At 41.6% G+C, this 13750-nt stretch overlaps 1 protein-coding gene across 4 annotated transcripts in view; it reads left to right on the plus strand.

The window, feature by feature from the left end:
* Positions 1-13750, plus strand: part of scrib (scribble) — a 222173-nt gene that overhangs the window by 163194 nt on the left and 45229 nt on the right. For all 4 annotated transcript variants that reach the window (XM_065221295.1, XM_065221296.1, XM_065221297.1 and 1 more), the window contains 2 exons: positions 12-313; positions 376-537. In XM_065221295.1, coding sequence (XP_065077367.1) covers positions 12-313; positions 376-537 — 464 coding nt within the window. The remainder of the gene's footprint in view (positions 1-11; positions 314-375; positions 538-13750) is intronic.

Below are 13750 nucleotides of genomic sequence, written 5' to 3' on the forward strand. Positions count from 1 at the left end.
TTGGAATGTAGGATCTCGAGCTTCAGAAACTGGCTCCGAGTTGAGTCAGAGCGTATCGAGCTTAGATAGGGACGATTCAATCATTGCTGCCGAACCCCTGCGTAAGGTTAGTGTAGATAGGGTACCGGACCAGAGGGACACGTTTGCGGCGGATGTGGCGCCTGTAGCTATTCCGCAGCAAGCACAACCCCCAACGCAACCTCCCACGACGACGGTAGCGACGGTTAGCCCTCAAACGTTGAGTAGGGTTGCGGCTCCGAATGCGGATTCCCAAGCTCTGGTTAGTGCACGGGCAAAGAGCACCCCGGAAAAGGTAACCCATTCGAAACGCGAGCGCGAGAGCGATACTTATCTCATGATATTCTCTTCCAACAGGTCTTGGACATTGTCCGGGCGGCAGAATCCCTCGCACTGGGTGGCAATTTCATGGAGAATGGTCCACCCAAGTCACCAACGGAGCCCCCGACGGCAGAAACCCTCCAGAAGACCACCACCATCGTGATGTCGAAGCACACCCTGGACACGCAGGCTCCACAGGTGAGTGTTCGCATTTTCGGCTCAAGAACTACAGCCACCTACATACCTCTACATGAGCATCCGCTTTGGGGACCCTAATTCGGGATTATTCCTACACACATACACACACACACACATCCTCCGCAAAAAATGTGTTTGTGTTTCTATTGTTTAAATCATTTACCATTGGTGTGATTAAACTAAAACATACATCTGTGAAATCGGAATCAAACCGCCGAGAATCGTTTCGACGTTTGTTCCGATTGTAGTCAGCTTTTGTGTTGCGCTTTGCTTTTGATCATTGTATGTACGTCACCCGAATTTGTTCCGTTTTATTTTTTTATTTTTAATAATTTGATTCCTCAACTGTTCTGAAATTTCCGAAACACGGTCCACGTCAGAATTAACTCTGCTTGTTTTGTTTGCTTTGGTTGGTACGACTCTTCTGCGTTGAATTTTGTCTTTTGATAAACCATACTAACCCCATCAGCCCAAATTATCGACTGCTATTCTGTGATTTACCGATAACGACTACCAGCGATGAACAGCTGTTTTCATCTGTTCTCTTTTTTCTCCATTCTGGTGTTTTCTCTTTTGTCTTTTTGTCTCTCCCTTTTTCAAACACACACAAACACACACACACTCAAGACCCATTCGCAGACATCGACCAAAAATCTTCCATAACACTAACCATAGGACAAACAGAAGACTGAGATATTATTGTAGTTAAATGAAGAAAAAAAATAGAAGAAAACTTCGAGACAAACAAATTAAAAAGAAAACGGGTGTACAACACCGCTTCTTCCGCGTTGGTTGGCGACGAAAAGAAAATACAGATCTAAGTTGTTGTTGGAAAGAAGCTGCGCACTACTGACACACAGGAATTTGAGGAAGCTCTAAGCGGTGATGTAGGACAATTTTGCTACAAATTTAGGCGAATTTAAAATTAAATAACTATAGAAGGAGATGGTAGTTAGTTAGTGGGTAGGACGACGGCCAGTCGCGCAGCGATCGGACTGGGTTCTCTCTATTTTGCTGTGTATTTATCAATCGAATCAATCAAAACGATGTAACCACCACCAACCACCACCACCACCACCACAACTAGAGACAGAAGCCAATAGAACCATAAGACTACTTTTAAGATACTGGTTTTCGTGTCCCATCCATCAAGGCGGGCGTTGCTAACCTTGTCGGCGACGAGCTGTGAGATAATCGACGATTAAATGGGATGGTTAAAATTTTTGAAGAAGATCATATCGCATTTCGTCAAAATTTTGCTATATAAGGGAAATGGCTCTAATGTTGGCTTATGGATCTAAAAATGGGCCCATCGCTAAAAATCTGCTATTAATCAATTTTATCTAGATGAACGCGTCATTGGAACTGTTCCGCCTACCGCCGAAAGAGAGGAGAAAACGTCGACCAATCAGCAACGAGCAAACGGTCGGTGCCGTTCTATAAAAATCCCCGCAGTAGCGTGCTTAAGTTAAGTTTGAATCCAACCGAGCATCCGTTCAGGCAGCAGCAGCAGCTTTCACCTTGTATCGAGAAACGAAGAGAAATAAACAGTAGTGTCTAGTGTAGTCGGCAGCATTCGTCATTTCTACTGCATGTCCATTGGTGTCCCGGAGAGCAGCGTCAAACCCCCCAGCTCTTTTCAGAGCTCCTGAGTTTAGAACTTCGATTGACGCTAGCCAACTCCGTTCGCTCCCACCCAGTACAGTCCACTTGACAAAACCACAGTCTACTTGACAAAATCAGTTCAGAAGGAACAGGAACTGTACTAATGCATCCCTGCATCGAGAATAGACATCACCAAATGCACGATCCCTGAAGGGGTAATCCTAGCTGATCCCAAGTTCCACAGTCCGGATAAGGTGGACTTGCTGATCGGTGGGGAGTTATTCTTCGATATCCTGAAACCTGATCAGCTGAGGCTAGCCGAAGGTCTTACACAATTGCGAGACACTTATCTGGGGTGGATCGTAGCAGGTGCCATCAATGATCAGCTCGTGTCAAACGTGTCGCTCCAATCCAACATAGCCGTTGAAGACATTGAGCACAGGATGCACCGTTTCTGGCAAGTCGAGGAGGTGCCGGACGTTCCCAAGCTGTCGACCGAGGAAGCAGCATGCGAAGCCCACTTCCTTTCCACCTACCAACGTGACGAAACTGGAAGATTCATCGTGAAACTGCCGTTCAAGGACAATCTTCTCCAATTGGATAACTGTCGCAGTCTAGCTTTGAAAAGATTCCTGATGTTGGAGAAGCGATTAATCCGCAATCCCGAGCTGCAGGCTCAGTACGTGAACTTCATCCGGGAGTACGAAGCTCTCGGACACTGCACCGAGATCTGAAGAACCACCCAACAAGCAAACCTACTATTTGCCGTATCATGCAGTGTTACGTCAGTCCAGCTCGAGCACGAAATGTCGAGTCGTATTCGACGCAAGTGCAAAGTTGTCGCCATCGGAACTCTCCCTGAACGATGTACTGCAAGTTGGTTCAGTAGTACATAACGATCTGCACCATATCGCGCTACGGTTCCGAAAATTCAAGGTTGCCATCACCGGAGACATCTCTAAAATGTACCGTCAAATACTCAAAGCCCTGTTGGATTGTAGTTTCCTTCGAATCTTTTGGAGAGAGCACCCATCGTTACCCCTAGGAGTCCTGGAACTCTGTACCGTTACGTACGGTACGGCATCGGCACCATATCAAGCAACCAGGTGTTTGCTGAAACTCGTCGAAGAGGATGGTGAGGACCTTCCTGTCGCCGCTCGTATTGTGAAAGAAGAAACGTACATGGACGATGTACTCTCCGGTGCAGACTCGGTGGAGCACGCTATCAAGGCTCAACAACAGCTGAAGCAGCTCCTTGGACAAGGAGGTTTCCCCATACACAAGTGGTGCTCAAATTCACCGGAATTCCTAGAGCATATTCCCGTGGAGGATCAAGAAAAAAAGGATCACGTTGGAAGAGCATGGAGTGAATGAAGCCATCAAGGTGCTTGGTTTACTCTGGGATCCCTCTGCAGACTCGATACTCATAGCCAGACTTGGTAAAAACACCGCTCGGTGCGGCTCGGTGGCAACCTACTCATGTATGCACAGCACTGGGTTTCTTCGATAAAGCACGCGGTGTCGGTGCAACATGTTAGCACGCCACCGAACCAAAAGAGAAACCCGAACTCGGTGCTACGGGCTTCGGCTCGCCACCGTGCGGCACGGAGCCAACGAACCGCTCATGATTTCGTATCGTTCGTTGTAGGTGTTGCGCTATGGTCCCATTTGCGTTTTTGTCAAAACTGAGTTTTTCAATGGAAGTGGTTGCAAGTAGCTCATAGTTTCATTATACTCGATGAACTCAAGAAATTTGTTCTGAAATAGTTTAAAAAAATGGGCAAGCAGGTTTTCCCTTTACATAAGAATCCATGGTGCGAAGCAAACTTAAAACGCGTTCTTAATTGCGTCTGTCATTTCTCTCGACAGGAACAGGGTCCGTTCGGATTGTCCACGGTCCACGGCAATTGGCGTTGACGGCACTGTCGAAAAGTCGTCTTTTTTAGAAAAGATTGACAGTTTCTTATAGAATTTTTCGGTGGAGTGAAAGGATAGTACGAAGTCCACCATGTTTCACGCACAGTCTGACGTTTGCTTATAAATTTTACCATAGGAGTAAAGAGCTACAGAGTCACCGTCAATCATGCTTGGCATACACAGTTTTACACACCAACTGCTCATTTGTTAATAACTTTGTACTCAGTAGTTGAAATTTGTTTTTCTTTAAAGTAATTGATAGATTAGGATCATAGCTTACAATAGATATGGAAAAAGTAGATAAATCCTAACATTTGAATCAACACCAATGATTTTTTACTCTTAAAGTCCGAGATGTGCAGCGAGCATTTCTCACTTCATTTTTACAACGCAAAAACAAATACAGTTTATTACTAGAGTTAAAATCTACTTTGTTTTATGTATCTATAACAAGCTTAAACTCTATTCTATCTACTGCTTCAAAAAGAACTATGTTTCGTCAACTCTGTGTAAAGTTATTAACAAATGAGCAGTTGGTGTGTACAACTGTGTATGCCAAGCATGCCGTCAACGCCAATTGTCCACGGTCCATACAAATTTTAAAATTTCAGGGGGGTCAAGAATCCCAAAAAACTGTATACGTAGTTAATGAACAGCCCCTTTGAGATTTTTCATTTGAGCGACAGAGTACGGAACAGCCCGCCATGCTTCACGCACATAATGACAGTTGTTTGTGGGGTTTTCTCATAGGAGTAAAGAGGTACAGTATCGCCGGAAAGGTCAATCAGAAAAGGAACGAAAAAAAATAGTAGACTGCGATAGTGGAAAAAAAGAAGAAGAAGCACTGCATTCTGTCTGGCACCGGACCCTGGCACGGAGCCGCACGGAGCGCACCGAATAACCATAGCACGGCACCAAGCCGAATAAAACGGCTCCGCGTTCAGGTTTCTTGTTCGTATCGGTGGCGAGCCGACAAGAGGTACCGAAACCGAGTGCGTGTTAGCTTTGAACGGGGAGCAATATTTTTGCACGGCTCGCAGTGCCGGTGCGTGTTTTCCCAAGTCTGCTCATAGCCTATCGTCCAAACCCAACATTGCATCCGCAACGGCCCACGAAAACAACGATGTAATCCGAGATCGCCAAGCTTTTTGACCCCCTGGGACTGGTTTCACCGGTCATTGTTTTGGCGAAGCTTCTAGCGCAGAAATTGTGGCAGCTTAAGTCCGGGTGGGACGACCCGGTTGACGAAGACATCGCACAGCAGTGGCGACAACTCCAAGATGTCGCATCTTCACGAGATCGAGATCCCAAGGCGCGTGACGATGAACAACGTGGTCGCCTACGAGCTGCACGGCTTCTCTGATGCCTCCAACAAGGCTTATGGAGCCTGCATCTTTTTGCGAAGTATTTTTGGCGATGGCTCGGCGAAGCTTCGTCTCCTCACCAGCAAATCGAAACTGGCTCCCCTAAAAGAGCTGTCCATCTCACGAAAGGAATTGTGCACAGCTCTCCTACTAACCCGGTTGGTACAGAAGGTGTTACCAGCCCTGGATATGACTTTCCGTGAAATAGTCCTGTGGTGCGACAGTACGGTAGTCCTCGCTTGGATTAAGAAACCTCTCAACCAGCTACAGTTGTTTGTACGGAATCGAATCGCAATTATACAAGAGCACACCAGTAAGTACCGGTGGGAGTATGTCCGGTCCCAACAGAACCCAGCAGACATCGTATCCCGAGGTCAACTAGTTTAATCCCTGAAGCACAACAGCCTTTTTGGAATGGGCCCGAATTCCTGCAAAGAGTTGAGTACTACGTAGATGCCCCTGAAGACGTTCCAGACGAGAAGCTACCGGAACTTAAGGCCTTCCCTAATAAAAATTGTATGGTTAATTTGCTTAACGACGTGTTCTGGGTATCATCCAAACCATTTGTGGAATAGTTCAATAATTTGGGTTATCGTTCGTTTATGGTTATTTTTTACTAGGGTTGGTAGCAAGGCCAGATGTGAGTATGGACTTCCTATCTTTTCTTCCAAAGCTCAGTAACTTCCGCAAAATCCAACGAGTTGTGGGCTATGTCCTGCGATTCCCTGCCAATTGTCGGAAAAAGGACCCGACCAATCGAGAGATAAAGCCCCATCTGACCGTCCGTGAGTTACGCCGCTCATCTGAAGTCATCATGCAAGTTTTGCAGAAGGCACATTTCTCCGACGAGATTAAACTAATTCTGGCAAACAAACCCTGCAAGAGACTCGGAGGTCTTCGTCCAATTTACCACGACGGACTGCTTCGAGTAGGTGGTCGGTTGGATCGCTCCCAATTACCATTCAAAAGTCGCCATCCAATCATTCTGCCAGATAAGGATCCGGTAGTACGACTACTAATTCAACACATGCACGTCGAGCTCCTTCACGTCGGGCAAACGGGCCTGATGAACGACATGAGACAACGTTATTGGTTACTGAACGCAAGATCCACCATCCGATTTATCACACGCCGGTGCGTGAGATGCTTCCGGACTAATCCTACCACTCCCAACCAATTGATGGGAAACCTGTCAGTATCGAGAGTAGTGCCGTCGCTCCCCTTCGCTGTGACCGGCGTGGATTACGCCGGGCCTTTCTGGACCAAGCAAGGCACACGTCGTCCAACTTTGGTACGTGGCCGTTTATGCTTGCATGGCAACCAAAGCCGTCCATTTGGAGGGCGTCTCCGATTTGAGTACCGATGCCTTCATGGCGTCCCTTCGACGATTTATCGCTCGCCGTGGAATGGTCCAAGAAATCCATTCGGACAACGCAACCAATTTTCGTGGTGCTCACCACGAATTGAACAATCTTTACCAGCAGTTTTGTGACCAACAAGCCGTGGAGACTATCGAATCTTTTTGCCATAATCATGAGATTGAGTGGAATTTCATTCCACCCGACGCACCCGAGTTCGGTTCCCTTCCCCTATTTCTTTCCTGATTTTGAATTTGTCTCAAAATTTCTATAATTTCAAGGTGAGCTAAAGAGCTGTTCGAAAGAACCGGTTCCCACCTCTAAACACAGGACAAGGTTAGGAACCACTGCTGATCAATAAAAATGCGTTGCGTGACTCTTCTTGGAATGATTTTTGTCTTGGGAATGGTTTTCGGTTACTCACAGTTCAACAGAAGGCATAGAGAAGGACGTTAAAATAGATCCAGAAAACAATGCTGCCACACTTATATCGAGAACTCATTAATACACATCATAGTTAGGTGAAAGAGAAGGTCATTACTAAAGTTATTCAGAATCAGTTTTCGTTTGACAGCAGCCCAGTAGTTGGCGATCGAAATCATGACCCCCACATGAGTTGCATTGGCTGTAAGTTGTATTTAATAGGTTAATTTCCCTAAAGCTATTGCAAATAAGCATTTATTTTCATTTCAAGAATTCTAGACTAGAATTTGAAAAGGGCGTAAGTCCAAAATGACCATATCGAGAAAATCGCTTCGGAATTTTGATGACCTAACAATTAATCCTATTTCACGACTTTCCATTTTCTGGATGATTTTATAAGGTTGACATATAGTTAATAGTGTAATCTATCATCGTGCATTATTAAAAACTTCAAAAAAGTTTTCTTGGTCGTGAAATTGAGAATAAAACGTCATATCCGGGGAACTTCGAGATTAGGGCGTAATTGCTTTTGCAAACAAACACATAATTTGTCGATTTCTTGCGAATTAAAGCTCAACCTAAAAATCTAACAACACTAGCAAGTAGAAGAATGGTTCCTCTATCATTTGGTATAGTTTGGTTGTGAGATTGTTCTTTTATTCGCGGGAAATCGGCGATAGACGTGTTTGTTTACAAAAGCAATTAAGCCCAAATCTCAAAGTGCTCCGGAATATGTCCTGATAATTTCTTACATGTTGTTACCCCCCGGATCTTCCATCGTTTGAACTGCCAACACTGGTGGTACGCCGTGGAAATACACCCTTGGGATTTTTGGTTTGTTGTTCCGCCTTGGTTCTTCGTTCGCACAATTTTGTGAGAGTGGAATTACGCCCGGAGATTTTTTTTTTTTGGTTTTCTTTTTGTTCGTTGTTTAGTCGCGAAATATCAATCGGATGCATTTCAAATGAATCGGGCGTGACTAGATGCTACAGAATCAGTACGTTTGGCATCTTAAAACAATATAATTCGTAGTTCCTAATGCAAGGCGTAACAACCAGATGGATCATAGAGTTGAAAGTTGGAAATACGCCATGTTAGAAGAAACGTTTTTGATGATTTGAAGAGATATTGTCTTCTACTTTTTCGTGTTTAACGAGTAGTTTGTGAACTGTTCTCTCTATATGTGGCAAAATATGGTTTGAAGCAGTGTTGACAAAATCAAAAATCAATTGATATTTTTCCGCTCTCATGCACTCGCAATATCACCCGTGATATTGGAACAAAATATCATGCTTGATATTGATTTTACAAGCTCCTTTGATATTGCGAGACTATTCACAACGTGCACAAATCAAGCGGAGAGTTGGCTAGACACAAAAATGATTCCGTTGCACATCGTTTTCTTAGAAAGAGAAAGTATAGTTTACTATCTCTTTTTACTCTTCACCGATGGCAGACACGAAGTGACTGCTGGCAGCCGTTATGGAAGTTTCGGTTGCATTCAGGTGTAAAGCAAAAATCATGAAACTCAATCTCACCACAGTTTGTTGAGATTTGCAGCTGGTGAGTTTTGTTAGTTTGATATTCCGAGCTGCAATATCACAGCTTGCAAAATCAACCGCGTTTGTTTGCTTGTTGATTTTTGTCTACGAAAATCAAGCGTGATATTGGGCGTTGGTGAGATTTGATTTTTTGATATTTTCCCAACACTGGTTTGAAGTTACGCCCTTTTCAAATGTTAGTCTAGAATTAATGTTAAGAGCATTTCCAGGACAAATAGCAAAAAATAAGGATTTCAGACTCGATCTTCTCCGATTTGCATGAAACTTTGCGTAATTGTTTGTTATGGTCAATCATTAACACTTGAGCTAAAATTCGGCCATTTTGAATCTCGAAAAAAATAAAAATAAAACTTCAAAACGTCTGAGACAAAGTTGTTGAAAAAATAATTCCTTTACAGGAAAAATGTACACGTTAAAAAACATCAAGTAATATTGGGTGAATAATTCAAAAATGTTTTTATATCTTAAATGACAAAATCTGACCCTCTTCATTATTTTTTTGAAAATTTTTCATTAAAAGCACTTATCCCTTGGACACTTGAAAATTACCAACTTATTGCAAAAACATCATATTAAGAAGACTGGCAACTTTGCCAGAATTCAAGCGACAGATACAGTAGCGCTGCGCTTGAGCGAAGGTGGAAGCAACGCATAGAAAAATGAGAAAATACAAAAAGCTTTCTTATGAGGATGTTATCTTTGCTATCTCAAATTCGTTCGAAGCATTTGCCTTTGAGCGCCAGATGACGCGATTGTACCTGTCTCATAGCGGTGTACGAGAAAATGGAAGAGTTGCCAGCCTTCTTGATATGTTGTCTTTGCTTATTGTTTGTACTGGTTTTTTTTTAATACAACTGTTATTAATGGTGTTCTCTGCAAGATTTCACAAAAAAAAAAGTTTGTATAGAAAGTTGAAACAATTGTTTTAAAGTTGTTGCTTTATGAGTTTTATAGAGTTTATTTTTTTTAATATTTTTTGTTTTGTGCGCAGAAAACAATTTTGATAGGTTTAAAACTGTTTTTTTGTAAAATTTAAAAAAAAGTTTTAACAAATAGTTTAAACATTTGTCCAAAAGTTTTAATTTCGATTTTAATTTTAATTTTTAATTTTTTAACCTTTGCGTCTCTAACGTCTAAATTTGCATAGATTTCAAAATTAAATTAGCTCTAAAAATATAATTTCTCAATATTTTTCTGCACAACAAGTTGCATTTTGTCGAAAAGCTATTGAAGTTTTTTAATCCTTCTGGTAAAAAATAGGAAAACTATATGGTTCCGGAGTTCTTCCGGTTTCCGTTGGGGTCACTCTGGGACGGCTTCGGCTTTCCTTTTCTGTAATATTTATACCCACGGTGAACATCATATTTTCTCATTTAAATACAGATAGTCCACGATCACATTGGGCATCCCGGAAAAGTTCCGGTGCCCCCGGGAAGTGGCCAATTTTCAACAAGAACCAAAAGCCGTCGTGCGACATATCAATCTTCATGATTTTACAAAACTTGACCGGTAATGGCCTTATTGATAGTCTACGGTCACACTAGTTCTCCCGGGCATGTTCCGGTGTCCCCGGGAAAGTGACCAATTCCCAACAAGAACCAAAAGCCGTCGTTTGACAGATCAAACTTCATCGGTTTTTCCAAACTCGATTGGAAATGACCTTATTGAGGGACCACGGTCACATTGGCCATTCTGGAAATGTGCTGGTGCCCTCGCGCGACGCTTCAAACTTCATGATTTTGCAAAACTCGGCCGGTATTGAACTTATTGACAGTCCACGGTACACTAGTGTATATTTTTATCGAAGAGACTTTATTTTCTCTTCAAAGAAATGACGTTTTCGTGCTAGAACTTATTGAAAAATGAAGACGCCATTTTGAAAAATAATTCAATATCCAAAATGGCCGAATTTTTACAAAAATGTGAATGATTGCTCATAACAAAGAATAATGCGAAGTTTCATGCAAGTCGGAGAAGGTCGAGTTTTTCCGATTGTTCATTTGGCGTGGAACTGGTCGGTGACGTTTTCGTGTTATGATTTGTTGAAAAAGTATCGAATACGCCATTTTGAAGATGTTTTGCAAGATTCAAAATGACCGAATAAGTGTTCACTCGGTTGTCGACAGAAGCAGGCCACTCTCGATGTGTGTCACGCTATCGTCTGTTTACTCGGCAGCAACCATTGTGTGGTCCTCCCTCATTGTTCTTCATCAGCAGTCGACTTTGGAAAGCAACCGTTTCGTGATGAGTGTGACCACGTGATGACCACGTTTTGCGTCCACTGCTGCAATGGAAGCGCTCTTGGCGAATCTGCCATACAATGAAACCACTGGAAGCGGCTCCCGTTCTGGTGGAGGAGGCTTTTTGGTTAGCGGAAAATAAAGTGTTTGACTACAGTTTTAAGATGTTTTGTATAGTGACCAAAAATCCTCGGCTCGGTAAAGTTGATTTGGTTGAGCCTTATTAAATAAATTATTAAATTAAAATTGCCGAATTTTTACTCCAACGTGAATAGTTGACAAATTTACAAATAATTATGCAAATCGAAACAGGTCGTGTCAGATCGATTCGTCATTTGGGGCGTGGAACTGCTCTTAAGTTCTGATTCAAGGAAATCACAGGAAAGTTGTAGGAGCTTCTATGCGACTTATTTTGGTTACAATCAAGTTTCTGCAACGTTTTGTGACGAATGAGTGCTTAATGGAAAGCGGTTTTTATATAAGCTATCATTACATTTGTTTTGAAGGTTTCGAGTTTCAGTTACGGTTCTTCTGCTAGGGTAAATTTGCCAGTTTTTGGCCCTAATGATTCTCTAACTCTAACTGTCTTAATTTTTAGAATTTCCATTCTTCACGATCTTTATTTCGATTCAAGGTTAGCATATATATTTTGCCATATTATACGCAAATAAAACCATGAAAATTAGTTTCAAATTTGATAAGGGCCCAAAGGCCAAAAACTGGGGCACTAGTGCCAAAACGTAAATAACGTATGCTGTAACTTGAAAGTTCTCATTATTAAGTACTCATTAATCGAAAACAGTCACTTAATAATGAGTAAAAAATTACCCATTTAATGGGTATTACAACTTTTCCCCAAAATGAATGGGTTAAATTGTACTCATTAATGGGTGCCTTCAAGTTAAAGTGTAAGGTTGCCATTCACTGCTGATGCTCCTTTCACCGCTCACAGCATACTTATTATCATTAGTTTTGTAATTTACATAAGTAAATATTACCATTCAATATTGATTTTGGTTGTTATAATTACATGTTTTTAGATAACTAATGATAATAAGCATTCAATGACCGGTGAATCTTTCTCAAAATAATTTTGGCTGTGAACTTCGGAAAGTCAACGCAGATAGCCAAGAGTTAATTTAGTTAATCTTTCTGAATACTACCAAACAAACAAATACACAAACACAATCAGTTTCCAGTGTCAATTCTCTACTGTTCCTCGCTAGGCGGAGAAGACGATGAAAATAAAGTTTAATGTTATCCTATCAATAATGATGTTGAGTAGCGAAAAAGTGCGTTATTTTTTGCCGAATAGTATTCGTTCCGTAGTAATCCGAGAGACAAAACCATACAACCACACAAATACACTGAAATGATTCCCGCCCTTTGAAAAGATAATAAATCGTAAGAAATCCTCTTTGGAAAAGAAGACGACGACGGTGAGACTTATTTTAATAGAGAACAAAGACGATTCGAGTTATATAATGTAGATCCAAGGTAAATGTAGAAACCTAGTGTGAAAACAAACCATAATCATTCAAAACTGAATAGCGTTAGTAAACTTTGCAGTTCTGTTTTTCACATTAAATGTCACAAAAAAAAAACACTGGTTGGACCAAATAATTTTTGTACGTTCTCAAAAACTTACAAATCAAAGCAGTAATGAAGATACAAAAGAAACCATTTTACACTCACTTCTACCTTGTGGAACCCCGGTATACAAACAAAAGACCGCTCCCTAACAATAGATAGGTGAAATCTAATATGATAAAAACGGACATTTCTTTGATTCTGTTAAATCAAGTTTGTTACAAAACAGCACAACACACTTAGCGAAATAATGTTTGTCCATAGTAGAGCCGTTTATTGTCAGTTTGAATCTCGAAGCGAACCAAAACACAATTGTTATTGCATTGTACAACGTAAACAAACAAAAACATGACTGTTTCTCGCCGATACCGATCAGTTCGCGTTTTTTGCTGAATAGCTAAAAAGAAGAAAACAGGTGTCCAATAAAAGAAAAAAACTATATACAGTGCTGTACTGTTTGCCAATCTACTACATACCATTTAAGCTGCTGTATACTGACTGTTTAAGAGTCTCATTACTTTCGCCAACTGTAACCTAAACCAACATAATCGCCAAAGATATCAATCGAACAATTCTTGTATAGGCTAACCACCGAAGCGACAGCGACGCGTGTATGTGTTTTTTTCTAATAACTGTACCTATCTGTCGTCGAAAACAAAGCAAGCGACGCGCGTCGATCAGAGTAGGCTTTTTCTCTCGCTGTCACTTCTCACTCACACTCACACAGAGCTCTATACAAAAAAATAAAAATGGCACTCCCATCACCCATTTTTGGAGAAAGATTTTTTTTTGTGAGCGTAAATTTTTTATACGACGTCTAAAACAACTTTTCTACGAAAAGCAAAAACAAAATGGCGAACAAACTAGGTATTCAAGATGTACATGTCAAAACACTACTTAAACTCAATCAATCACTGGACGCATTTTTTCATGTACATGTTCCACTACTAATAGGTAACGAGAGGTAACCGTGTAGCTAAGTAAGAGCAGAGATGCCCATGCATGTTGAATATGGAAAATCGGGAAATAGGAACAACTAATTGTCGTGTTAAGAAGAAGAAGAATAACAGAGTTACTAGGGAAAGAATGGAATTTCGAAGTCTATAGTCTTGTTTTTAGGGAAAAATCATTTTCTTCCTTCGACTCGGTTTATT

The sequence above is a fragment of the Ochlerotatus camptorhynchus genome, unplaced genomic scaffold, assembly GCF_037179485.1.
Source record: "Ochlerotatus camptorhynchus isolate MF236.1 unplaced genomic scaffold, CSIRO-AGI_Acam_v1.1 ptg000141l, whole genome shotgun sequence".
NCBI lineage: Eukaryota > Metazoa > Arthropoda > Insecta > Diptera > Culicidae > Ochlerotatus > Ochlerotatus camptorhynchus.